This window comes from Anabas testudineus, chromosome 22, assembly GCF_900324465.2.
Source record: "Anabas testudineus chromosome 22, fAnaTes1.2, whole genome shotgun sequence".
NCBI lineage: Eukaryota > Metazoa > Chordata > Actinopteri > Anabantiformes > Anabantidae > Anabas > Anabas testudineus.
The window spans coordinates 10,696,083-10,723,033 of NC_046630.1; the positions used below are offsets into that span (position 1 = coordinate 10,696,083).

General features: G+C 43.3%; 2 protein-coding genes across 3 annotated transcripts in view; one reads left to right on the forward strand and one right to left on the reverse strand.

Annotated features, from left to right (window-relative positions):
- The first annotated feature begins 3,333 nt into the window (after positions 1–3,333).
- Positions 3,334–5,727, forward strand: id2a (inhibitor of DNA binding 2a). Its single transcript, XM_026340397.1, has 3 exons — positions 3,334–3,798; positions 4,100–4,160; positions 5,183–5,727. Exons 1-2 carry the CDS (start codon positions 3,445–3,447, stop codon positions 4,154–4,156), a joined length of 411 nt encoding a protein of 136 aa, XP_026196182.1. The 5' UTR covers positions 3,334–3,444; the 3' UTR covers positions 4,157–4,160; positions 5,183–5,727.
- A 1,592-nt stretch (positions 5,728–7,319) lies between these two features.
- Positions 7,320–26,951, reverse strand: part of kidins220a (kinase D-interacting substrate 220a) — a 39,132-nt gene continuing 19,500 nt past the window's right edge. Inside the window, exons 24-32 of one of the 2 annotated variants that reach the window (XM_026339308.1) lie at positions 17,592–17,770; positions 15,362–15,573; positions 15,022–15,138; positions 12,726–12,758; positions 11,459–11,575; positions 11,118–11,216; positions 10,046–10,264; positions 9,080–9,301; positions 7,320–8,759 (exon numbers count right to left, since the gene is read on the reverse strand). In XM_026339308.1, coding sequence (XP_026195093.1) covers positions 7,857–8,759; positions 9,080–9,301; positions 10,046–10,264; positions 11,118–11,216; positions 11,459–11,575; positions 12,726–12,758; positions 15,022–15,138; positions 15,362–15,573; positions 17,592–17,770 — 2,101 coding nt within the window. In that variant the 3' untranslated portion in view covers positions 7,320–7,856. The remainder of the gene's footprint in view (positions 8,760–9,079; positions 9,302–10,045; positions 10,265–11,117; positions 11,217–11,458; positions 11,576–12,725; positions 12,759–15,021; positions 15,139–15,361; positions 15,574–17,591; positions 17,771–26,951) is intronic. The other variant, XM_026339309.1, reaches the window with a different exon arrangement.

Genomic DNA, 26,951 nt, shown 5'->3' on the forward strand with positions numbered 1-26,951 from the left:
AACTAGTAGGTCGGTGACCGTGAAGAGAAGTGGGTATGAGCCATAGAGGGTTTTATTTGTTCGCTGCGACTGTGGAATGTCTTTGAGTCCTGGAGGAGGGAGAGGAACTTTAGAGAAACTGAAAAAAAAAAGACTTGTGGCTCCATGGTTTAGTGTGGGATGCATGGGAAACGTTTGGCTGCATGGTCACAAGCCTATTTTTTTTTAGGTCATCGCCCCTGACGTTTCCAGGCATATGGTAAAAAACAATAAACAAACGTTGGCCATTCATGAAGTTTGACAGCCTCAGCTGAGGATGGTCATCATGCTGCCACATCTGGAAACAACTAGGAAACGTGCTCTCCTATAACAAACAAGCTGAGTGAAAGCTTTTTTTTTTTTTCCTGAGAAAATATGCTTAAATATATTTTCTCCCAGGTTCCGTTGAAAACACTCAAACATAAAGTGAGTGGCAGGTTTTAGACACATGGGTTTTCAGATGCCATTCACTTGTCACCACAAATAATATAACAGCAAAAGTAAGGAATTAACAGTTTGTAATAGTGGATGAAGTGTTCAGATTATTAAATAAAAGAAGAAATACTTGATTATATTACATTTTGAGAAGTTGAAAAGTAAAGGTGAGCTCAGTTCAAACATTGATTACATGAGATTAATTGGATATTTTATAAACTCATGGTCTGTGAGCCTATAAAATCTCTCTCTCTCTCTCTCTCTCTCTATATATATATATATATATATATGTATCACAGCCTAAAGCTTTCAAATAGCATCATGAAGTAGAAGTTACTGTAGTTAGTAGGCTGTGCCAGGGGAGGAAGCATCCAGATTAAAAATAACAACTTGCAAAACTCTATTTTAAGAGGAAATATTTTTAAGTAAACATAGGCTCCATTAATGGTCAAGCTTGATCTCATTTGAACTGTTTCATAACAGCAGTTTTTAACTCTCATGTTCCTCAAACCATGCGCATCCTCAGTCGACTAGAAGTATTTCCCTCAGAAGTTTGGACTAAGGATCCAACTATCCTAACATGAAGTGGTAATACTGGGTGAAGGTTTCTCCTCCCTCCTTGCGTTAGGCCTACAGAGTAGCTGGACCGTGAATGCACCACCAAAGAGTAATTCCGCAGCGACCCTGAAACCTGTACCCGGTGCGCAGACCTGCCTGGTCCGGCCCCCAGACCTGCCTGGTCCGGCCCCCAGACCTGCCTGGTCCGGCCCCCGGGTGGATCAGCTGAGAACCTCCTCTGATTGACAACCCCGAAATCCTGTCTCCATGGAAACCGCCTCAGCGGCGCCGCGAGGGCTGGCTCGAGGGCTGCAGTGAATGGGGTGACGTCACGGCGCCGGCGCCAGAGAGTCTGCTCCAGAGAGAGAGAGAGAGAGAGAGGGGATAGGAGGAGGAAAAAAGAAACAGAGGACAGGAGAGGTAAGGGTGAGGCTGCCGGTGCCGGCGGTGCGCTCGGCTTTGCACCGACGTGCCCTTGCGCCAATCCATCACCTGTCTGTCAGGCATCGGTCAGGGGCGTCGTGCGAAATGTACACAGCTGTGGGAGCGAAAGGAGGAAGGGGAGAAAATGGAAAAATCCTATTGCACCAGATGTGGACACAGACTGCAGGAGTTCCAGATCATATTATAAGAAATGCACAAAAAGCAGGAGCTCAGTCCGACAGCTGAAGGAGAAGCTGTCCGCGAATAGAACCGCGCGTAAAACCAGTGGCACAGATGGTGTTGAGCTGGATTCAGAACACTGCAAAACAAAACTAGAATGGATTTTGTGTCACAAAATAAGCAGCATATAAATTATTAAAAGTCAGAACAACGTCCTTATTTTATTTTTTATTTTTGCTCAATATGATCGAACTGCTCGCTGGTGCTGTTCAGACCCTACCTGCTCCTGCAGACTGTGCACTCTAAACTGCTCCTCATCTTGTCCATTACACGGGATTACTGAGGCTTTTAGGATTTGCTCGTTTGTGTCGTTTCTGCTGAATTGTCTTGCAAAAAATGAACACATTATAATAAGCCGAAAACATTCACATTATTATCATTCCCTCTCATCCCAAGTGAGGACAGCGACCTTCTCTTCGCTTCTTAAAAACATGCTCTGCTTCTTATGTTTTTTTTTTTTTTCCCTTTAATCCACAAAGCCCAAATTCGAGCTCACCATAACAGTCCACAGCTGCCCCTGGGGGCAATTAGTTAGTGCAGCATCAAACCGCCTCCCATCACCTCCAGCTGAAGAATGAAGCGTGTAATTCCTACAAACAAATGACTCATTCAGAAAACATTAAAGCGTCAATAGTAGTTAATCACCTCTTCACGTCCTGAGATATGAGAGCCACATTTGTAGGCCACGACTTAATGAACTTTGACACCCAACATGCTCAGGTGACTAATAACACTGCGGTGCACGGGACCTTTACTGATGCGTTTAGATATGCAAAGCCACTTCAGAACCACGCAGGGGCACAATGCCATATGAATTCCATCTTCTCCAACTTTTGGTCACACAAACATTCAACTGTGGTGAATTTGACTCTATTGGTATAAAAACTGTGAAGTGCGTCCGTTTACTGAATCATATATTTAGCAGACAGATCACAGAGGCAGGTTTTCTCATGCGTAAAAACAACTAACAACTATTCGTCTCGTCGATAATCTGACAGTTTTCCTGGTGGAAGCAGCTTCGATGTGCTCCTCAAACATTTTCCTGATGGAAGCTCCCTCAGTTTGTTTCTCACACTCTGAAATCTGCCTCCACACCGGTCCGAGCTGCTGTGAATTAGGATCAGGCGCGCCTGTTGTCATACCTCATCATCACTGCTCCACACCTCCAAACCCAGATCTGTGTTATTATAAACACAAGTGATGAGTGACTTTTTCGTGTTTTCTCACTAAGTTTTCCAACAGAAACCGTTTCATGCTCTACATTAATTCATTTATTATACCTGCTCACCTTTTTTTTATTTGTCTATACCTTTCTTCCTGATCCTACTGACTAAACTATAAGATCACATTCGGGTCGTGGGCGTGCTCACACGTCGCCACAGTCAACAGACAGACACGCGAATCATTAATTTTCTTGATCAGAAACAGGTAAGGGCTTAATTTTCCAAATTGCCCACCGGAGCTGCTGAAGCGCCCTCTGGGTTCCGCCTCCAACATGCGTTGCCACTGGTAACGTGGAGGAGAAGGGGAGGGATTTCAGCGAGACGGGCCAATAGTCGAGCTAAAAGGCGTTGATTGGCAGTGTGGCAGCCCCCAATCAGCGCGTAAGACCCGCCCGTGCCGCATGCCCAGCCTGCTGCCTATATAAACCACACTGACAGCTCAGTAATCCAGTCTGATCGCTGATCGTTTGGCAAGAACAAGACTTTAAAGAAGCAAGATAGCGGCACAATCAAAGCCTCTCGCTCTGCCTAACCCAACACTGACAAAATGAAAGCAATAAGCCCCGTGCGGTCCTTCCGGAAAAACAACGCGAATTTATCAGAGCACTCCTTGGGAATCTCTCGGAGCAAGACCCCGGTGGATGACCCGCTCAGCCTGCTGTACAACATGAACGACTGCTACTCCAAGCTGAAGGAGCTGGTGCCCAGCATCCCCCAGAACAAGAACGTCAGCAAGATGGAAATCCTGCAGCATGTCATCGACTACATCCTGGACCTGCAGATTGCGCTGGACTCCAGTGTCGCACTAACCAGCCTGCATCACCCTGCGCGACCGGGGCAGGCTCCATCCAGGACCCCCCTGACCACCCTCAACACAGATATCAGCATCTTGTCATTACAGGTAATTACACCGTAGATAAACAAGCGTCTTAATTGGGGAAAACGACAGCCTGGCGTGTCGTGAGAGAGGTTTAGTGGATTTATATTCGTGCGCATAGCCAGTGCGCCTTTTCTAGCCTGTGTGGAACTCGCACAAAATGGCTTGTTGGAAGGGAAAATGGCATGTTTAGGTCTTTTGTTCCGAGTCAGATGAGGAAGAGATTCGACCTACATAACACTGTTGCAACGCCAGTCACCTCGATCGGATGCTGCGTAAAGAATTAACATTTGGTCTGCTTGTTTGTTTGTTTGTTTGTTTTCAGTCTCCGGAGTTGCCATCAGAGCTGATGACAGATGACAGCCGGACTCTGCATCGTTAAAGCGGTAAGTAGGCTGTCCTCATGTCTGCTGCTGCATTCTGTCCAGGGCTTTTAGGCTCTGCTACAGCCTGTCTCCCAGTCTGCTGGAGCAGAATGGGCTCGAATTACCGTTTACCAATCCATTTGTTCCCTGCTAACGTGGTTGTCGTCTCACGTTGTCCTAACGATACCAATATGGGTTTTTTTTTTTGTTTTTTTGTTTTTTTGCATGAGAATGCGCTGCAGCGCTGGGGGCGTCAGTTGTGGCAAAGCACGGACACTTGGATTGACTTGAATCCAATCTTGATCACATCTATGTTTTATATATATATAGGCTATATATATATATACCTATATGTATAACCTCAGTTGAGACTGGAAAAACAAACAGTTCAGCTGCTAAACGCATCTCCAACGCAAAAAGATCGCACCACGGGCTCTTGCAGGGCTTCAGTGTGTCAGTAAGGTGACCCAGATATAAACACATATCGTAATAATGAAATAATTTGGCTCATCTGCTGTGGCCAGATTATTTTTTTGTGCTATATATATATATATTTGAATTCGAGTTTGGTGGAATAGGAAAAACAAAAAAGGAAGATGTTCGCTCCAGAGCTGCTTGGGTTACTGTATAAGTAGCAATCGTCAGGGTTGTATTATACCCTCTTGTGTCTATAATGAAGAGCATCTGCAACAGGAAAAATAATGGCTGTTTGGATTACTGCTACTACGATGTCTGCACATAATTGGTACAAGAAGTGGGTAGGCGCCAGCTGAGCGGCAATTACGCTGATTCTTCCCCAGATTGTAGGATGAAGTTGTGAGGAGCGTGTGTTTGTGTGTGTGTGTGTGTGTCCTCCCTTCTCTGTCTCCCCCTGTGTGTGTGTGTGTGTGTGTGTGTGTACATCTGGAGCGCAGGGTTTGCTTAGTATTGGGAGTGTTTGGTTAAATGTTAAAAACTGCGGCTTCCTCTCTGGCGCCAGTCTGTCCGGATCTCTGCCCTGTTTGCATTTTCTAAACACGCCTCTCTTTCTCAATCTTTTGCAGGTGTTTGGTCAAGACGCAAAAACACACACACACACACACACACACACACACACACGCACGGGACCTGGGGAGCAGGACTTTCCCCCCTCCAACCTCTGTCCTCCAGGCCTGGATTTTTCTTTCTTTTTTTTGTTTTTGTTTTTTTTTTTCTTCTCCTGACGCTGAAATCCAGAGACTTTTGCTTATTATGGGACAATCTTATGTGATGTGTTTTCTGTTTGGACACTTCATTATTATTTAACTTAAGACTCTTTTATTTGTGGGTCCTTTCTGGAAATGGAAGGCGCGTTATATTCCCGACAGTGGGAGGAAAAACGAGATTATTGTCACAAGGATTTATTCCCCCCCCCCCCCCACCCCCTCTCACCCCTGTCCCCCCTCTCCTTGTTGAAGTCTTCGCTTTTTTTGCGGAGGTGGGAACGTGAATAGAAAAAGACAACTTGGTTAGTTACTGTAAAAAGTTTAGTCTTGTCTTGTCAGAATTGTTGGCACATGAAGGACTGGACGTTGTTTAAAAAAAAAAAAAAAAAAAAAAAAGTTGAAATGAAAGAATGAAACATTGTGAACTCTTATCGGGAGTTTATCTTGTATAGTTGCAGGAATTTGAAACTTCTGCAAAAGTGTAATGTTGTACTTAATTATGCTGAAACTTTTTATAAAAGTAATGTAAATTGTACCTTTTTTATACAAAAATAAATCAAAACCGCAATTTGGACATGTCTTATTTGGGGGATGGACTCGTTTTGGGAAGGAGAATGAGGATTTAGTGTTTTCTGTGGTTTAAAATGCATCAAACCAGTGCGTAAAATCAGTCTCTCAGCTGCGCGTCCATATGACTTTGTCCATACTATGGACATGACTGGGTTGTATGTCCACTGAACATGTGACACACTTTAAAAACAAATCCCACAAAGTGCCCTTATCAGACACGCAGTATGTCGCCAATAACAGTGGAAAAACTACAGCGTCAACACTTCCCTGAGGCAAACAGTTGCACAAGAAGCGTATTTGAGACGCACAGTGTTCACTTTAACTTTCTCACATGCTATGTGTAAAATGGGATTAAATGGTTCAGCGTGACAGGCTGAGCCATTAACGCACTGACCTGTGGGCTGTGTTTAAAAGGACACTTGTGGAATTTAACTTGAGACTATTGATGGCGCGTTGCTGATTCCCAAACTAATACAATTAGTCATGTAATCAGTAGTTTGGTTTTGTGTCTTTGTTACCAAAAGCACATTTCTTCCAACAGTGTAACCTTACAGGCCAAACGGCGCTGCTGTGCAGTGTTATCACCAACACTAGTTATCTCAGGTCGTGAGAGTCGGACAGTCAATCTGCACTTGTCAACAAATGGCCAGGGAATGTGACCACAGTGACGCAAACCATGGTGAAACATATGCTACTTTGGGGATAATTTAACTCCTTAAAAGCTAGAACTTCAAGATCAAAACCCCAGTTAATATTTTTGTGTGTGTGTGTGTGACAGGACAGTGCACTGTTAAAGGTGGCATCAGTCACTATAAGGTTGGCCCTGTTAATGGACAGGCTGATGGGTTGTTTGGTTGCTACCCTATACAGAAACCTCATGTATCATGTTCAGCCTGTATAATGCTGCGTGGTTTCTCAGATTTCTACTCCACAAATCCACTCATGATTTTACCCCAAGGATCATTTCATTGCATCTTTCTTGGTCGAGTGTGGAAGCTGTAGAAAAGCTCCCTCTCTACCCAGGACACATAATGAAACCTAAGATCTATATATGAATATAAATTAGGATAAGTCTACAGATAAATACACAGACCCCTCCTCAAAGGCCCCGTCCTCAACTGTAGGAGTCCCTGAAGTTGTTACTCTAAGTAGTTTTAATCCTGTCAGGTTGTGTCCGTGCCACCAGCCTGCTGCACGTTTGTATGGAGACTGGCGCCATCTATCGGACAATGTAAATCTCATTAATGACACTATCCCTCGTACACATGTAAACCCCTGTTTCCTTAACCTGCCTCGAATCAAAGATTGTTTAAATTGTAAAAAAGTAGATTTTTAGCTGAAGTATGCAAACGTTGTATTAAGTTAAATCCTTGTTTATGGAGATTTCACTGTACAAGCAGCTGCTTTTCAGATAAGAGTGAAGAGGCCCATTTTAAAGGTTCCACATAGGGAACTGTTTATTAATTCACACAATGCAGTTTCACAAAGAACTTTGGAAAATACTATCACACTTTGGAGTAGAACACATGCATTTCTTCTACCACAGAAATGACCAACGACACACTGCACCACTCTACACAGCCATGTACTTGAAATGTTCTAACTACCAAACAGCACCTCACAAAACACTTGTAAACTAAAGCTTTAATGTTTGACCTTTCAGTCATGACTACATTTTTGAAGCAACACTACGACCTCCGACAACATGTAACATTCCTTTAAGTACACGTACCGTTTCCGCATAACAGCTCCCACATTCACGAGAGAGAAATCACACATCTATCGAAACACACAGGACAGCAAAAGGCCTCATCATATATGAAATAAGTTATAATGCTACTCTTGATTCATAAGAATACTTCCTACAACACCAGAACACGCAACTACTCTACATCAACCCTTTAACTATCTCAACCAACATCAAGACGTCTACATGATCCTTCTCAGGGTGACAGCCGGCTCCTCAGAGGACACTCTCCCTCTCATCTCCCAGGCTGATGGTGCGCAGGTTCTGGTTGTGGATGGTGGCAGCTGTGGTGGAGGCATTGCTGCTGCTGCCGGGGGTGATGATGATGACAGCTGGCGAAACGTCGATGCTGGAAGAGGTGGTGCTGGACTCTGTGATATTAGCCTGCTGCTGATGGCTGTTGTTGGTGTTAGTGTTGACGGTGTTAGTAGGACTGCTTGTGTTGTTATTAAGGGTGGAGTTGCTAGCAGTGCGGTTGAGGTTGCTGACACTGCTGGATGGCCACACTTCATCTGGGCTGCTCGCCATTAGGCTGACCTCGGATGGAGCCTCAGAGCAGATGGACATGCGGGCCACTGTGGTGTCCTGCAGGCCACTCAGGCTGCTGGGAAGGAGGCCTCTCTTCTTCACCATACCCTCCAGCTCCAGTTCAATTAAACTGGGCTTCATTGCTTCTATTTCTCTGTCAGCATCTCCTTCAGCCTCTTCCAGGGAATGGTCTGAGGAACTGTCACTGGAGCGCATCCCTGAATCAGATGAGTCCTTCTTATCTAGGAGGATTTCGGCTAGGAAGCCAGGCTTGGTCAGCAGCCCAGTGGACTGAGAGACATTGTGGGAAGACAAAGCTCTTGCCTCTTTGTGGAGAAGAGGTGTGGTGGTGTCTGATTCTTCTGGGCTTGAATCTTCATCATTAGGCAGTTTGTGGTAGTATGACCCAGCTGCCTTCTTCCTGGTGCCCGGAGTCCTGGAGGCTGAGCTGTGGTCCAGCTTCTCATCCTCTTCACTGATGGGGTCTAATGGCTGGGCATCGGTCCCTGAGGCAAAGTCTGTGGCATCGCTAGTCTTGGAGCTTCTCTTGGTGAAGGACTTACGGCTGTCTGGATCTATTCCTTCCTTGGCCTGAGGAATGGTAAACAGATTAAATGAGAACAACATAAAAATATACACTATCTTGTGCTACTGGCCGAGAAGACTCCAGTCTGTTCCTCATGTGCCAAAAGAAACAAAGAGTTGAAATCTATAATTATTAAATGCAAGAAGAAGTGATTTCTCCTGTTAGCCAACATTTACCACACAGTAGTATACATGCCGACTTCCCAATCTATGTCTAAATTAATTATTTTTCTGTAATCTGAGAGTGGGAGCTTCTACATTAGTATTGATGTCATCAGTGATGCAGCGACAAAAACTTGACAGTGTACTTGTGACTGTCCACCCACCCCTTTGTCGTCTGAGCTGGCAGCCTGAAGGAACTGTCCAGGGTGGGGTTGCAAGGGCCTCTCCCCCCCACTGCCGGACATCTCCAGCTGGGCCATCTGAGCGATGTACTCCCTGTAGGCATCACGATACTCAGCCTGCTGCTTGTCTGTCAGCTTGCAGATGTCATTAGAGGATTCCTGGGAGTTGAGGCTGGACATGCTCGAAGTGTGGTGACTTACCACCTGACAAGATGAGAAAGATTTTGGTTAGTGTGCAAACATCCAGTTGAGTTTGTTGTGGACTGTGTTGAGGCTGTAAACTGCAGAGATTAATAAAATTCATACAGTATAAAATTCAATTATGTGCTATAAATACATAAGTAATCAAATAAATATTCTGAATATGAGAAGTGGATACAGTGAAAAACTACAGACAAAGTAGCAATAAGAGCTGTGGTGTGATTTCAGTGTTTGATCATTTGAATTTAAAACAGATCACAAGGTGAGATCATATAAAATAGCTGTGGAGGCAGCTGCTTACGTGCGAGTATTTGCTTGGGTTTGAGAGATTTTGCAAATTGGGAGTAGGGAAGGTGAAAATAACAGAATGCAGGGCCCCTTGACACATTTAATGCGCTGCGTGTATGCGTGTGTATTTTTAATTCTGCCATCTTTAAGAGCACCATTAGCTTCCTCTGCTGTTCTCTTTTCTCGCTTAAAACCACATTAATGTGAAACCACTGAGGTCACTAACACAGAAGCTAAATGGGTGCTTGGTACAGATGCTATGTGACCATGTGACAGTTTGGGATGTGTGACCTTGTGATCCTTTGTGTGAGTGTTGCTTACACCAGCAACTTTTATATTTCTTATCTCTTGTGCACATCTGTATGTATGACTGTAATGTGTGTACACAGAGCAGATGAGTGTGTAATTATACATGCTGTTGTGATATATTTACTCTGAGCTCCAGACAGGAAGACTTACTGGCCAGTGTGAGTTGTTGCTGTGTCTCGGAGGCTCCTCCAGCCCTGCTCCACTGAGCTCTTCAAAGCTGAGGTTAAGGCTGTAGGCCGCTGCTTCATGCTGGGCCCTCGCTGAGCGTCTGCTGGGCTCCCCATGGTGGACACTGCTGCCTTGCTCACTAGCAGCTCGGGATTCATCCTGAAGCAGAGCTTGATTTTCAGCCTGACATTGTTCCATCACCTGGAAAAAAAATGTCACAGTTCAATAGTTCAGACACAGGGCTAGTTGTAAAGATGTTTTCTAAAAGCATGTGACATACAAACCAAGTATGTCAGACAGCAACAACACCAAAAGCATGTGCTTCTTTAAGTAGAGCTATTCAGTAGTGCACTCTTTCCTGACAATAACCTCCCTTCATCCAGATTTGGGGCAGCCATCTTGAACCAGATGGCTGTGCTGGCTGAGTCCTGGCAACACAACACTGGTAAGTACATGGAACTGTAAGGACACTGCACGTTCCAGCTGCTCATACGTGCGCCCTGCGTTGGATCTCAGATAAAACATGACCAATCTGGGGCTCTGGTTTGGTATTAGTAGTACAGAATAACATCTGATGAAGTAAAGCCGGCTACATGTGTTAGTGATTTCAGCCACGGCACAGTTGACTGGACTCCTGGCTGACTGACTAGCAGTCTTCTCGTAATACGGATTATAAAATCTCCTATCCCAATGTCTGAATGCAGCACAAGATGTCGTATTATGAAATTCTATCTTGCTCCTTTTTGGAAATAAACAAGAGCTGACATTTATCAACAGGATGGACCTGGCAGGGCCAAGTGTCTGCAAAGTATCACAGAATGAGGAGAATGTAGGCTATTGTAAATCTATTTCGGGCCTTTGCTCCAGAGTAATGAAGGGTGGTTGGTATTGCTGCTGGACTGCGTTTTCTTTATCAATTATGTCTACTGATGGCCCACTTACTTAATTAAAATTTTCATTTATCCCATTTATAAAAGAACTTATTACACATAAGATGCATAGCAACACTATTACAGCAAGTTACAGGGAAAGTTTCAGAGAAACTGAGTCTCACCATTCCCTTGAAAAGCTGCCAGTCACCAAAGTTCATCTCCATCTCTTTCTTCAGCTCATCCAGGTTACACTGAGACAGCACTCGGCCATTTATATTAGCCTGCAAGGGACAGAGAGATTTTTCCACTTACAGAGTGAAAATAATATCATAATATAATGTTGAATCGGGCCAAAAAAGTATCATCAATCATGAGATGAGGCAGAGCAGAAGGAACAGCATGAGGAAAAAAGCATGTATGAACACAAAAGAAACAGTCTTAGGGTAAGTAAAAAAAAAAAAAAAGAATGAAAAAAAAAAACATTAAATAAATAAATTCAATTAAATATCATTAACAGACGTACCTTCTTTATGGTAGAGGTGTATTGAGACAGCATGCTGGGGTCAATTCCATCTATCTGTTTGAGGCGCTCACACACGGCATCTGTGCTCATAGAGCTCAGTGGGGCTGCAGGAGGGATCTGCCCAAACACATACATGATTAAAATACAATAAAAACATTTTAAGGATTTTTTTAAGTTAAGGTCACCGGGGCAAACTTGCACACACGGTTAGAGCAACTTATCACTCTAACACACTGATTAGGCAAAACGAGCAACAGTTCCTGGCAAAGAGACGTGCAGGCCCGTTACTGGAAGGCACAAAACCACAGTCCAACACAGTAATTCTCCATCAGTCACAGAGTGTAAGTGTAAAAGTAAACAAAGCTGCCAACCTATCCAAATACACTGTTACCTGCTCTTATTCTGTTTCCCAGTGTATATATAAGCATGTTAAGTGTGTGCACAACACTTAAGGGATGGAGTCTGTAAGTCTGTGAGCCGCTGCTGCGCTGAGCCTCGTTGAAACCCTGGCTACCAAGCAGCTACAAAGCTTGATGTGACTAATACCAGTGGCCTGTTGATCCTGTCTAAGGCCGCACAGACAGCCAACATGCCACCCCGCTGGCATAAAAACTAAACAGACCTTATCCACCCTCCTTCATACAACCCCCCTCTCTTTCTTTAACCACTCTTCTCCCCGTTGCTTTGCTTGTCTTTGTGAACCCTCACTCTTGTTCCTTCCTTCCATCCCTCCCTTCCTTCCTTCGTTTCAGCCTTCTGCACTGACCTCCAACTCTCTTTTCCATCACTCTTTCTTTCTCCCCCATCTCTTCTTCCTACTCCCTCCCTTGTCATGTCTGTTCTCTCCCAGCTATTAACACAGTTAAGACATGGCATCAGTTTAAGCCCTCTGGCTTTGTTTCTGGATTTGATGAAGAGGGCAGCAGAGCTTAGTTGGTCTTTGAATGGTTGTTAGACAAAATATTAAGTAGCTCACACAATATAGAACACAACAGTAGTAGTTCTGTAGTAGCGACAGGGAAAAGATTGAGACTCAGTTCATGTCTATGAAACAGACAACTTAATTCAGAGTGAAACTATGTTAGTGAATCTAATGAACTACTACATATTCTGTAGTTGTGTTTAGCACAGCTGTGTTTTGACTTCTAAGTGATGAGTCTATAATATCTCTTTCTACAGCATGCTTGGTGGCAACTAAGTGGAGTATAGAGAGATGAGATAGAGATAGGTGGAACAAGAAGATGAAACCATGAAACCAAAGATATACCTGCTTTAATTTGTAAGGCAGCAACTTTAAGTGCTTGATAAGGAGACAAAAAGAAGCAGACAGACAAACTGTCAGACAAAAATACACACATGCATTTGTAACATTTTAAACCTGGGACTGTACCTGTGAAAAAAGGATGAGGAAATTAAGACAGCAAGCAAATACAGACAACCTGAACACATGTTAAACTCATCATCAGGGGATATGAGAGACACTGAAAACAGTGCAGACAGACATTTATCAGCCTCACAGCAGGAGACGAGACGGCTTCTTTACAGTAGCCATCCAGCCACGTCAGAGTGGAAAAGAAGAGAGTATTTGGAGTAGAATTATTACACAAGGAGATTCTGTTTTCGCTAGAGTCAGCGGGCTTTTAAAGTCATAATCTTTGCAGACAGAATGGATTTTTGACGAGACAGAGACAGACAGAAAGAGCAGTAAAAGTAGGAGACATCTCTCACTGTGCAGAGAAAGCAGAACTTCTAATTCGGGCCTTGAATATGACTGCTCGATTCAGACTGCGACTGCAAATGTGAGCAAAGGCGTAAATGTCTGCGGCTGTGTCCGCGTGTTTGTGTGAACCCTCCCAGTGTGTGTGTGATAACACTGTAATTACAGCTGGGTTGAGCTCAGGGCTGGGCAGAAGGATGGGGAAGAGGAAACAGAGCTCTGTGAGGGAGGAAGCGTCTTGGTAAAGAGATAAGCTCTACCAGCGCTGGGCTCATTGTCAGTGTGTGTTTGTGTGTGTGTGTGTGTGTGTGTGTGTGTGTGTGTGCGCTGCCAGCCCCAACAGTTGCTCTGATGATAATCCCGACAGCCCGAGGAATCCATACTCACACTTATATCAGCGAAGCAATTACACTGGGCTAGGCCTGCTTACATATCCAAAGAGTCACACACAAATGAGCGAGTGTGCACACACATTCACAGATTCACATGTGAGCACTACACAAAGAGATGAAGTGTGAATCAAAAAAGGGATAAGATGAGCTACTGTACGTAAAAAAAAAAGACAATGGGAGAAAACTGAAAACTTGTACTGAGGACAAAAAGAGACAAACGGGCTGGGGAAGACAACAGAAACACATATTAAGAAGAGATAGAAGGAAGGAACTACCTAATAATCTATATTTAAATCTTTCACACAGCTTCTTTAAATGCCTGCTGATGGTGCCTTGATATGTACCTTTGTGGAGCAGAACTCTCCTGTGTAGTATTATGTTCAAATTTCTCTAACAGAGGCTTCTTTCCTTTCAAGTGTGAATCTCTGGGTGTTGAGATTTAGCTTTTTTCAATGCAAATCCATGCATTCCCTAAGTGGGACGTTCATGTCCATTTATATTAAAATGACATTGACTTCTACTGCTGCTCTACTTTGACTTAACTTCATTTAGTGTGCTATTTTTTGTATAGTTTTTTTTAACAACAAAAGAATAAGTAGTCTGTCAAACATGCAGGTGTAAATTTTGTGCATGCAACACAATAATCAACAAATTAGGTTTATCAGGTCAACAGGCAGGTAATCAAGAACTAAGCACATATTTTCATATCCATCCTGCACAAGTACATGACTATATGTGCATTGTTTGTGCTAATATGTTTGCTAATTCAGGGTTACCATAGAGGTGTCAGTGGGACTGGAGGGGAGACCTTCTCTGGCATCTTCTGCAATAACATCCTGACATGGACATAAAATGCAGACAAGAATTGTATATAGAGAGTGCAGCTAATGACAGTCGAGTTTCTGATGGCGCAATGTATGGAATAACCTTTCATTTGGCCTCAAAAACTGGGAAATAGCCCCACCAGTGTCAGGAACTGGACAGGGAAACAGGGTGAAAATATAATCATCAGGAGGTGTAAAGATAAAATATATATCACACTGAAGAGAGGGAGACAGAGGGATGGAGGAAAGAGGCAGGAGAGAGAGGAGACGTGTAAAAGAAAAGGATGTCAGACTTTGTGGTGTAGAGTACATCAACACAATGGACCTGACGGTATATACTGAACATTGAGTCATATAGTAGCACTATATCCTGCGCCTGACTCTTTGTGAGTTTAATAATATGAAAGTAAATCTCCCTTGTATTCATGTTAAACTTTGAAGTAATTTAGATGAAGATGAAACCTTTTTACTGGAGACAGAGTGAATCATGGGCATAACGGCTACTTAGAATTCAATCATCCTAATCACACAGAAAATATTATTGCATAATATAACCACAGCAATGAGTCGTAAACCTGCTCAAGTGCAAGGTGAAAGCACATGATAAGTGCACACTACTACTTTACTTACAAGTCCATTGGTCTCCTTATGTTGACCAGGTGGTTTAATGGAAGGGCGGAAGGATGAGGAGGGGAGATGGTGGGAGTAATGCCGTGGCAGGTGATACACATGATGGGGGAAATAAGGCTACAAGGGAAGGAATATGGAGAAGGATGGGGAGAGGAGAGGGGGTAAAAACAAAATGAAAATCATAAAATCATATTAGGGAGTACAGGAATTCATATGAAAAATGTAGTGGGGAAAGACAACATTGCTAACTTGAAGTGAGGTTCTTACACTACTTCTATGCTAACTGCTGTTTCTACTGTCACTGCAAGAGAGCAGCCAGTGACTCCCTGTTCTTTCTCACCCGGTTGTAAAACGGGTGTTGAGGGCCAGTCATCCCGCTGAAGTAGGCACTGTGGGGCTGAGGGGGCAGGGATCCAGGGAACGAGCCTGAAGGGGAGCAGGCAGCAGACTGCTGGCCATAACCTGAATGGGGACGGGGCACTGCCTCTTGTACGGGCAGCGTGGGATAGGTCACTCCTCCCATGTGCATCTGCTCCCTGGCCGCACGCACATCTAAGAGAAGACAGAGCCGGGGGGAAAATAGAATAAGAGCAGGAAAGAAGGAACTGTTTATCTGCGATGCTGATGATCATGTCTTGGCGATGACTATAAAGACCCTTCAGATCCACCCACGCATCAATAATTTTGCTTTATTTCATCATCTCCAGAGACTTTAGACAGTTGTGAATCCACAGAGAAAAATACATATCAAACAATATCAACGCACAAAAGAGCAAAATTCCTTGATTCTTCAAACACTGTAGGGGATACAACACGAACGTTCTTCCTGAATATTTTCTCTGTATCCAAAATAGAAGACAGACAAACGACTAAATGTTGGAGAGAAAACAAGCGCAGATGTTACGATTGCAACGACCTTCAACTGTGAATTCCATTCTCACATTGATTTCTAATACTCTGTTTGCTCACAAACCAGCAGGCGTGCTGATATTCTTTGTTTTCAAAATTTTATACCAGCCACGTGATGACTCTGGCACATGCAGCCTCTTACTGTCCCCGAAAAAATAATTTAACCGTTATAAACAGTAAACAAAGCAAACCATGTGAACTCTTAGGCACTGTCTCGTAAGTGCTTTGGCGCAGTTGTAAATCAATCTGACTTTGAGAGGAGTCGAGCAGGAGCTGACTAGGGAAATTCGTTGAAACCTCCCAAATTAAAGTTAAATAAGCCCAGAGACAGAACAGAGTGGCTCTGTGTGGCTGGCAAGAAAGTAAGAACCAGAAACAGAAGCAGGCACCAGAATGTCTCCTGGTTATACAAGTGGCTGCTGAATGACACACTGAGTGAGACCCAATCCAGCCTGTGAACACAATGGGGGCCTTATGATGTGAGTCAGGCTCATGGGCGGGTATCATTGACAGCACTGCCCACTGGCTGACCACAGGACACTGGGCACCAAGTACCAACTGGCCATGGGGGGAGTGAAAGGAGCAGGATGACTGTGTATGAGCATTGGTTACCTTCCGCTTCATGGGGACACGTGAGGCTTTGAACAAATAAGCACATGTTTCATGGATGCATGCAGTACACACACAGCTAGGAAAGGAGGTATGTGTAGCCAGACTGGACATCTGATTGAAGTGCTTGGTCAGCTGCGCATTTCATGACTCAACCTTGGCTTCGTGGAACAGTCTTGTGTGTGACTGCGTGTGTGTGCATGTGTTTTCTGTGGTCACATAACACTATGATGCAGCAGCTTCACACCAGGCATCATTGACACTCCTGTACAGGCTGAATGGGCGCTGACGCACAGTAGAAAAAGTACAGAGCCACTCTGGCTTACAGTGTTACGTCACTGTAACTATAAACTGTTAAATTTGGTGCAGCACTATGGGCAGATTGGTGATAGTGAGAGTGAGTGAAAATATTGTCCTGATCCCACAGTGCTGTAGTGGAAACCTGTTCGACATTTGATTGTTCGGAAATGAGAAGCAAGCTGTGAGTTTCTGAGAGCCCCTGCAGTGGGTGATTTTAGAGCAGACCTTTCTTGCAATGTTATGAGTAATGTCACTGCCAAATGAGCTGGCACTGAATTTCACTACATCACAAAAAGGATAGTTCTCTGTTTCTCTATTTATTTCTATTGTAAGTACATCATTTCATGTACTTTACACAACCGTATGACTAATGCCTACAAACAAACAAACATATATGCACATACAGCATATTATGATGTAAAAGAAATGTATGAGAACATTTCTGACTACATCAAGGGTGTTGGTCAAATTGCTGCTTACATGCATGTCTGTCCAGACTGCTGTTCTAATTAGTTCATCAGTGAGTAAGTGGACGTTTTTGCCAGATGTAAAGAAATTCCCTCAAGCACTACCTGAGATACCATGTTCATGAAAATCACAGATGTCGCTGGCACATGAAAATAACTTAGCATGAGATGTTAGACAGCACTTTGACCAAGTGACACTGTAAGTGATTCTATACCAAACTGAAAATGTATTTTCCTCCAGATTTTCGCACATATGCCCAAAATAGTGTCTGTGTGTTTATGAACCTGCTATGATCTCCCTCAGTTTGGGATCCAGGTTGACAGTACATGGCAGGAACATCTCCACATCTCTGGCAGTGAGCACAGGTGTCCTGGAGGAGAGGAAGACCTCAAAGCTGCGGATGTCTCCATCAATCTCGAGCAGAGGCTCCACGTCCTTAGTGGTGGGGATGTTCTTGGAGATTCTACAGAGCAAAAAAGAGAAACGTCAAAAATGTAGAGGTAATGATGATGACATGAATAATTTTTTATATTGACACAATTTTTCTCAAATGTAGTAAGTTGGAAATATAAATAAAATACGCTGACATGCATCTTCTGATCTTTTCTGTGGAAAACCAAATGGTTACCAAGAAGATGAAATAGAATAAAGTCTGCAACCATGTTAACATTTGACACAAAAATGTCACCATAACATAGTGTTTGTTTACACTATGTTCTGACTAATGCATTCACAGCAGTAAATGCAAGCATCACATTCTGATTAAAAAAAAGGAAAAGAGGAAATAGCAAACTGTACTGTTAAGATTGAAGAGATACACAACCGTCATCATCATCATGAGAGCAGAGAGATAACTGGATTTAGAGAAGGCAAGAGAGTGAAAGGGGGGATGTTTGAGGACAGATAGAGCGAGGGATGTTATCTTTTCTCAGCAGAGGAGGAAACCTGAGAAGATGACAATCAGGGTAATTTAGCAAGCAGAAGACGGAAGCACGTCATGATGCGCTGCTACAGTTAACATGCTGTTTGTTATCACAAGCTTTAAGTAAATACTGTGTATGAAGAATGTTCCAGTTTATGGAATATTACATTTAAAAATCTATGACTCTGCCACTGTATAGCATAAACTAAAGCTTAAACCAGTGGTTTAGAAGTGGCAGCAGCACCTCTAAAATGATGAACACTGACTATGAATAGTAGTAGTGAAGTGTTACTGTATGAGGATGGAAATTCTATTTCAGGTGCACAAGGTTAAAAGAGATATCAGTTTAATCAAGGATAATGTACTTGGCTACAAGGGATGCAAACAGCAACAACCCAGAGCTATCACTACATCTTGTTAATCCCATCATTCAGACATGAAAATATGAAACTCTGAGTGACTTATGACACTGGCCATTCATCACCAGAATGTGCGGCTCTTATCAGATGAATGAGGAGACTCCAGAGGGGAGCAGACATTTTTCTCATCTCTGCCTCCATTTCTCATCCGAACCCTTCATCATTTTCTCAGTAGATGCTTAACTCTCCCTACATCCTGCTTCACCTTCTCTCCTCTCAGATCAACCCTGACTCATCCTATGCCCCATATATCACCCAGTCTGTGTACTGGCACGCTCTGGTGAGGACACAGGCTGATGAGTTGGGTTTTTCCCTGGGCTTGATCTGTTTTTTAGAGGGAACACAGGCAGGCTTCTCTGTTACTTGATTGAATGACTAGTACCATTGCTGCAGCATACTATCTAAGTCAGGGTGAGGTCAGCATCTGGCCAGAGCTCAACACAGCACACTGTTAGCAAATAATCCAAACTATCAGCTAACTTAATCCAGTTAACATACTGACTGAAATGTCCCTTGTCAGAGCAGACATGCTCTTGGTGGATAAAAACAAGACCTTTTAAGCACACTGTACTTATCACTTTATTTCAATGTTAGCTCAAACTCCTACACAAACTGATTAATAATAATAATAATAATAAATACTTTTTTAATGCCCTCTGGGAAATTATTTGGAACTTGAGGTTCCAAGGATTCGGGGTTCAGTGACTTGTCCAGGGACAAGTGGCCAGGAATCGGGGGAACCCTGGGGTAGACAAGTGCCGACTGCCCTACCAACTGAGACATGGTCACCCTTATAAACATTACATGTCATTTTAGGCAGATGGATGGTGATGAATAAAAGGTCATAGATTTAAACCTGCACAAGCTTTTTGATTAAAAGATGTCTCTAATCAAATACAGAGGTGTCCTAGAAGGCTTTTTTAAATGCTACTTAAAAGTGACAAATCATTAAATTTCTGAAGTGCTAATCTATGATCCACTTGTATACATCCCAGTCCTATGTGTTAGGTGGGTCGCTTCAACCACACTGTCCTCACCCAGCTGCCAAGACAGACACATTTGGACTGAATGAAGAGAGAATAACCCGTGAGTGTGGAAGAAGCAGAGGCACACAAGGGCTCCAATGGACAAAGCTCTCTTAGTGTTTTCTTTCATTAGAACCTTTAACCAGACCCAAAAGGTCAAAGAAGCTCCCTGTTGGCACTCAGATGAACCTTATTCATGTGATCTTTGCTGGGGAAGGATGTGGGACTCTGATGGCAGAGATGTTACCTGCACATGCATAAGCAGCACCAGTGAGCAACACCAGTGTTGACTGAAACAACACAGACAAAAACAACTGTGTAATGTCCACCACAGACACCTGGGCAGTGAAGATGGGGAAATTCAAGGGCACAGCAGGAGAGTGCAGTGTGTGCTCTTCTGCGCATGTGGAATCACAAGTACAGTATGTGTGCGGGTGTTTGGTTCCTTTTCCCATGAACTGTATTAACCCGTATATAGACTAAGAGAAGCCTGTGCTTTTCCCCCATTTCCAGCTGGCTTACTGCTGTTTATTTGTGAGTCTGCAGACACAGACCAACAGGAGCCAGTGACATTTTCTCTCTCTCTCTCACACACACAAACACACACAGAGCACTTCCGTTTGTTATAGAGGGAACACCCTCCAAAGACTTTCTAAGGAATCTTAGGAGTCTTTTTATAGGACCATCTAACATAGCTCAACCACGCAGATTACAAGTTCTGTGCCAAAACTGAGCATCAACAAAAATAATTAAATAAAACTTGTAGAGATATCAGACAGATATCTTAAGCTACTAGAGATTCCTAATATTTAATGCATCTATTCAAATCTGAATAATTATTTGCTCATATACCAGGTAGTAATTACAACTGAAACTGAGTCATGTGCTACATGCATATTCAGCATTCAACCAACACATCCCATCTAACGTCAACTGCATCCAAGAAACTAGCTACAATTGCCCATATTTCGCTGACCTGCATGTTTGCTCTGGCTTTCTGTTGTACCACTGAAAACATGCAGCAGTACAGACATTCAGCAAGAGAATCTCAGAGGTCCATTGCTGATGTTCTCAGCTGGCTGTTTAGATACAGTATATCTGCAAGAGACGCAAAACAAACACAAAGTGAAGCCTGCACTCAACCCTAGCCTTGCTAGATCATTGGTTAAATTGGAGGACACCAATCAATTAATAGGAAGCAGTATAGACACGCAAGAGAATCAAAACAGAGTTACTTGAACAATGATTAACTGACAGCTGATAATGGCCCATATGTTGAATTGCATATTACAGAGTAAAGAGTTTCATGAGGATTAACTATTTTAACTTAACTATTAACTAATGATGATTTGTTGGTCTTGGCATTAAGCAATTGACACAAATCACTTCAGACTTAGTCATCCTCACAGTGAACAGACGATACGGACAAAAAGAACAAAGCCATTCTTATCAGCAATCAGTTGCCAAATGACAAGATGGATGCTTGGGTTTGAGCGCCAAGGAAACCGGCGTGCTACTTTCAAGCAGGCCAAGGATGAGTGAGATAAAGGCCGTCAGGCATCCCGGCAGCCATTCCACCACAATAGGCCCATTGACAGGACTCAGCTTATAGCTGCAGTAGTACAGGCACTTAGGCCCAGCTACTCTCTGTGTGGTGTAGCCACTGGGAGTTTTCTGAGCTTATCCAAATGCTAATAGGTCCCAAAGCTGACTGGAGCATAGCCTTTCTTCTCCTCTCAACCTCCCACACACTGCAGCTGACGGGAATGAGCAGAATTCATCTCTCTATCCCTTCTGTCCTCTCGCTGGGCACTGAAAGTATGAATGTGCCACTTGACTTTGCTTTACAGCTGCCCTCTGTGCTTACGGATGACATGCGCACACACGCTACAAAGAGGTGGTCTCGCTGCCAAACATTTCCATAAAGGGGCCCAAAGACAGAGACAGATGCCTGCAGAGCAGACAAACGGCTGTGCATATTGTGTTTGGGAGGCTCGAGAGTTTCAGCGTTAGACACTGTATGACCAGTACAACAATGTGTGGGTGAAGAAGTTAACCAGAACCAGGTCCGGCACATTCCTGTGCTGGTCAGAGTAATATCAGAGCTGCTGGCACAGTGTCTGCCAAGCACACGGATGAAACTAGTGAGGCTCTCTCTGGGAAAACAGTGAGCAGGCAGACAGACCAGCATGCTGGCGTGTGGACTCACAGCATCAATGCTGAGAGAGGTTATTGTTACAGCGAAAGCTGCCAAGCCCTCCACCACCCCAAAGGCAGAGAGGGAGAGAAAAAATATGTTTTCACTTTAGATGACGCCATGTACTTTGTCTCCTTAAAATCCAGACGTATTTCCTTGATTTGAATCAAATGCTACTAGTAATGTGGACACTCTGTGTCTCTCCTTTCCTCTCTGTCTGTGTCTTTCTGGTCTCCTTGTCTTGGCAATGGGCACTGCCAACTTGTGGCAGAATCTGCTTTCCATACTGTACATACTCGTGGCAAAGTTTAGTCCAATAATTGAAACTCTCTTGTACTATGCTGGACCTGTGCATCCCAAAGCAAACCACAGAGACAAGCATGCTAATGGGAAACACACCAGGCTGATAAAAACCAAGCAGCTTCGGAGCAAGCGGCCTCTCGGTGAAATGGGCTTAGGACTCAGTGGTTCCCTGAAATGTTGATTAAACTCATGTGTAGCGCCGAAACGGAGCCTCCTTGTTCCAGACCCCAAAAACCTTAACTGAACCCTCCACACTGAGTAACGAAGGCCTTTTTCTTGACAAATACTAAAAAACATTAAACCTCAGCTTGGTGATTTATGTGCAAGATTTGAGTTTAGAGCATCCTACAGCCATGGCAGAGTTTGTTCATTATGAAACTAATTGCACCACAAAGTTCATCCCGTCAGCATGTGGTTGTTTGATAGCTGCAATGGCCAGTTGATAGAGTGTACAATGCAGAGTTAATAGGGGTGGACGGCTAATCAGGAGAAAAATGTGCTCTTCTGCAGCAGATAATACATATGGAATAATTCTGTTAGACATGTAAAATCTATTCAGCGAGTACAGACCACATGCATCAGAGACACGACGAGAAACGGACAGAAGAATATCAGTTATTGACAGGATAGAAAAAGTGCTAGACAAAAGGCAGCATGTAAAAGATTATTAAGATGATCTCCTGATTATTCTGCATTTTCTTCAGAACCTGAAATACATCACTTAAGGACCTTAGCAAATTAAAAGCCTTGTAAGCAGAGATGGTGTGGAAAGAGAAACCTGAGATCTCTTCCAATCAACTTATTTAGACTTCTCTTGCCTAGTTGTTTTTTTTGTGCCACATGAGTGTGGTTTCCACAAACAAACCCTAAAAGGACCTGACCTCCATTAACTCCTGAAGGGCCAAGATGTTAACGTCATTTAAGGGCTAAATGTGTGTGTGTAACTATCTAGTGTACCCATGGCAAATCTCGCTGTCCACTTAAAAGGTCAGCGCTGACCCTCTTGCAACCCCGTGCTATTTATAATCAGACCCCAACCTTACAGCAGTTCCAGCACAAAGAAACAGCAGAATGGGAGAGAGATCAACGCCAGATAATGCTCAACACCAGAGAAATACCAAAGTACCAGGCACATGTCTGTTTCGCAGCCCTCCACTTTCTTACTTCCATCTCAGTGTCACATTTAAATGTGAGTCAAAGCTTGTTGTCATTGATGGACGACTTTCCAGCTGAAGAGCAGAGGCCAGTCAGAGGTGTAGTAGAGGCTTTTATTGCATTTGAAATTACTCTTCATGCTTTGTACAGAAAAGGGAACAGAGCAGTTCTCTTGTTTCAAACCAATTAGACTAATCCTTCAACCTCGGCTTACAGGCTGAAATAAAAAGGGCTTTAAGGATTTTCGAACAAAGAATGCTGCATGTCGTTCTTTCCGTCCTCATGTGGTAGCCTCCACAAGTGGACATCTATGCACAATCAAAATCTCACCTTGCACGCACACAGACAGACACACACCCCTTTGTGTGTCCTGTAGTTTGGCCGTGGTTGCCATGTGTTTTTCTTAAATTTTGAAGATCCCAGCAGGGGTGTTGGTGGAACTGGCTGTGGCTGATTCATACATGAATCACCACTGCCAAACACCTGAGGGATGGAGGAACGAGACAAGGCATCCAGGAGAGACACACACAGACAAATATATACTCAAATGGAAATCAGCAGAGAACTAGTTTCACTATTAAGAACAGCCATGTGGGACCCAGGGGGGTAGGCATCAATCTGTGTGTCCACCACCTGGACTATCTCTCTTGGAGCAGCAGCATCACCTGAGGCTTTGAATATGGCTGAGACATGACCACACCAGTGCTAACATTCGTCTAGCAGTAATCCTGCTGGCATCTGGTCTGATCCTATGCAGTATTTACTCAGTTTCCTTTAACTCATGAGACTGGACTCTCTTTTGTCTCTCCTTGAGCCCCTTCTTATCATTTTCTACCCTCATCCTATTCAATATTTATCTCACGCCTACCGTACTTTCTTTTTTGTCTTTGTCTTTATCTACTCATCATGGGGGTGCTCTGTCAGCACACTGGTGTGTAGACTCAAAGCTGGTGTACTATCAATGATGGAGCTCCATTGAGACATAGGAGCCTTCACACAAATTCAGTCACGTTTTCAGGCATCTTGGCAAATAGCAATGCAATGACTGATCAAATAACCACTTTCACTTCGTCTTTCATTGATATCTCTCCTGATGGGATTTAGCACAGGGACAATGGGCTCCCTCGGGGGACAGTGAAAGAGAGAAAAACTATTTTTGATCGTTTGCTTTGCATGTAGATTATAGAAACTATCACAAAAGTGACAGGAATTCACATGAACAATAGGCTGCATGGAAAAGAATCAAGAGTTTTCATCTGAGGGCAGGACAAGTTCAAAAGTATTCATCATAAGAAAAGAATAGGATCTTGCCATCATTTTTACATCCACATCTTTAAGAGCTTATTAAAAAATTCCACATAAAGGGAATCACCCACATCAGCTTTGGAACCGCACTTTTATCACAGAACATAATTGCGACCAAATTACAATAATTGTGCCAATTAAAGTAATCCTGAATGAAGAGAGTGTCATCTTAATGTTTTAGTACTTGGGATAAGAGTCCCTCTAATTAAGACTGAATTGCCTGGCTACATATTCATTCAGAGTGCGATTAGTGCAAGCAGAAAAAAGTTTTTAAGTGTCCGAGAAGTGTCTTCCTCTACTCGCATCTCAGAAAGGGGGATTGTTCGGTGCGTACATGCAGGGTCAGGTTAACAAAACAGAGAGGAAGAGAGGAACAGTTTATTCTTCACAAGATGTAATATAAAAAACACAAGTAGAAGTGTAGCAGCAGTTTGGTTCACATACATACAAACTAAACGAAGGGACACTGCAAGAAGCAGCCATTTTAAATGCTACTTCCTTACCTGACAACAATTTGTCTGCTACGTTCTGCTTCCTGCGCTGTGTGAACGTGCGCGCGTGCATATGTGTGTTGAACACAGCCTGCATCTCAGGGTCTGATTAATTACACTGATTCTCAGAGGAGTTGGGGTGGCATATGTTCTTGCACTGGTGTGAGAGCAAGGTGTATATGTGTATGTGTGTTTGCATGTAAAAATGTGTGTATGAGTGTGCGTTGCATGTGTAGCACCCACACAGGATTTAATGTACATGTGATTAAAGTTGTATGCATTAATAAGTTCAATCACAAAAGCTTGTAGTGGCAAATTGTTTGTGTGTGTGTGTGTGTGTGTTCATTGTATTTACAACATGCAGGCATTTTACCACAACATCTATGTCTACGTGTGTGTCTATACATGCATAGTTTGTGTGTATGTGTGTGTGGGTGTGTGTAATGAACAGAAGATTCAGGTGCAGTGCCAGAAACGCACTCCTGAGTGCGGCAGGGGCATCCTGGCACAGACAGGGCACCAGATGTCAGAGCAGTGCAGGAACCTGCTCAGTGGACCAGTGACACTTTTTTTCTACAGCTGAAAACGGGATCTGGGCGTCCAGGAATAAACTCTCAGAGGGGTCCGCCCCCATATATCTTTAGATCCAACCCTTTAACCTAGAACCACTTCACTTTCAAACAAATCACTACAGACAAACAATTACATAAAAATAAATCCTTAGTGACTTGAATCACTTATTATAGTATGCCTACTGATCATAGAAAGTCTATCCAGACATAAAAGAGATCATAGCCCCATGGACCCAGGACATTAACGTGATTGACCGAGCTGTTTAATGTATGTTACAGTTCCTTGTTATCAAAGATAATGTGGATGTGCAGTAAATAAAGTAAGTAGTAAAGGTCGGAGGAGACAGGAGAGTCGTGAACATAATCCTGTAGCCAAACGTGCTCACTGATATGTAGTCACTTTACAGAAGAGTTTCCACAAAATAGCTAAATGTAATGTAATGAGTCTAAACAACCTCAAGGAAATAAACATACAAAAACCCATTAACAGTCTTGGGGAAATGGCAGGGCTGCTTTAAAGCAATAACCATGAAGAGCAGAAGAGAGCTAGGTTAGCTATAGTCATTAAGCTTGTAATAGAAGCTCAAACAAAGAACAAGACTCCTGAGAAGAGACAATGCTGAAAAGAAGGTAATGTTTTAGCTGAAAGTGATAATCGCAAGGTTGCATACTCCGAATTCAATGTGCTGGAGATGGTAAAACAGCATTTGAAACATGGATTTGATGGTTACAAATACAGAGGCCGGTCCATAACATTTCTTCTATTGTTATCTATAGTTTTTGTCAGTACTGGGCAGGTAATGACGTCAGCTTGGTGTAGGTTGTAGTTTTCCCTGTTTCCCCCAGTCAAACAAACACCAAAACTAATAAACTATACTTGGTGTGTGTATGCCTGTGTAAGCTGCGCTTTGCTTTGAGCCAATATCGCCTCTAGACACTGCCATCTTTGTTATACAGTTCTTTCCCCACTACCTTTAGTCTGGGCAGCCTGTGTTCTTTTTGTTAATGATAGAAACTGCTGAGGTTATTAACCGATTACACATTCTCCATCAGATTAAGAAGGCTGTACTGGCCCACTCCTGCTATGGGAATTAGCATTACACATTTTTTTCCACATTATGTTCTACAGTGACACTCCACTGCCCTTCATGGACGCTTGTTCGAGCCAAGCAGGTTGCTAAAAACAGCTTTCAGCAATTTTGAAAGTGTGTGTTTGTGTGAGATATGACGGAAGGTGGGCAGGTGTTTCTATTTT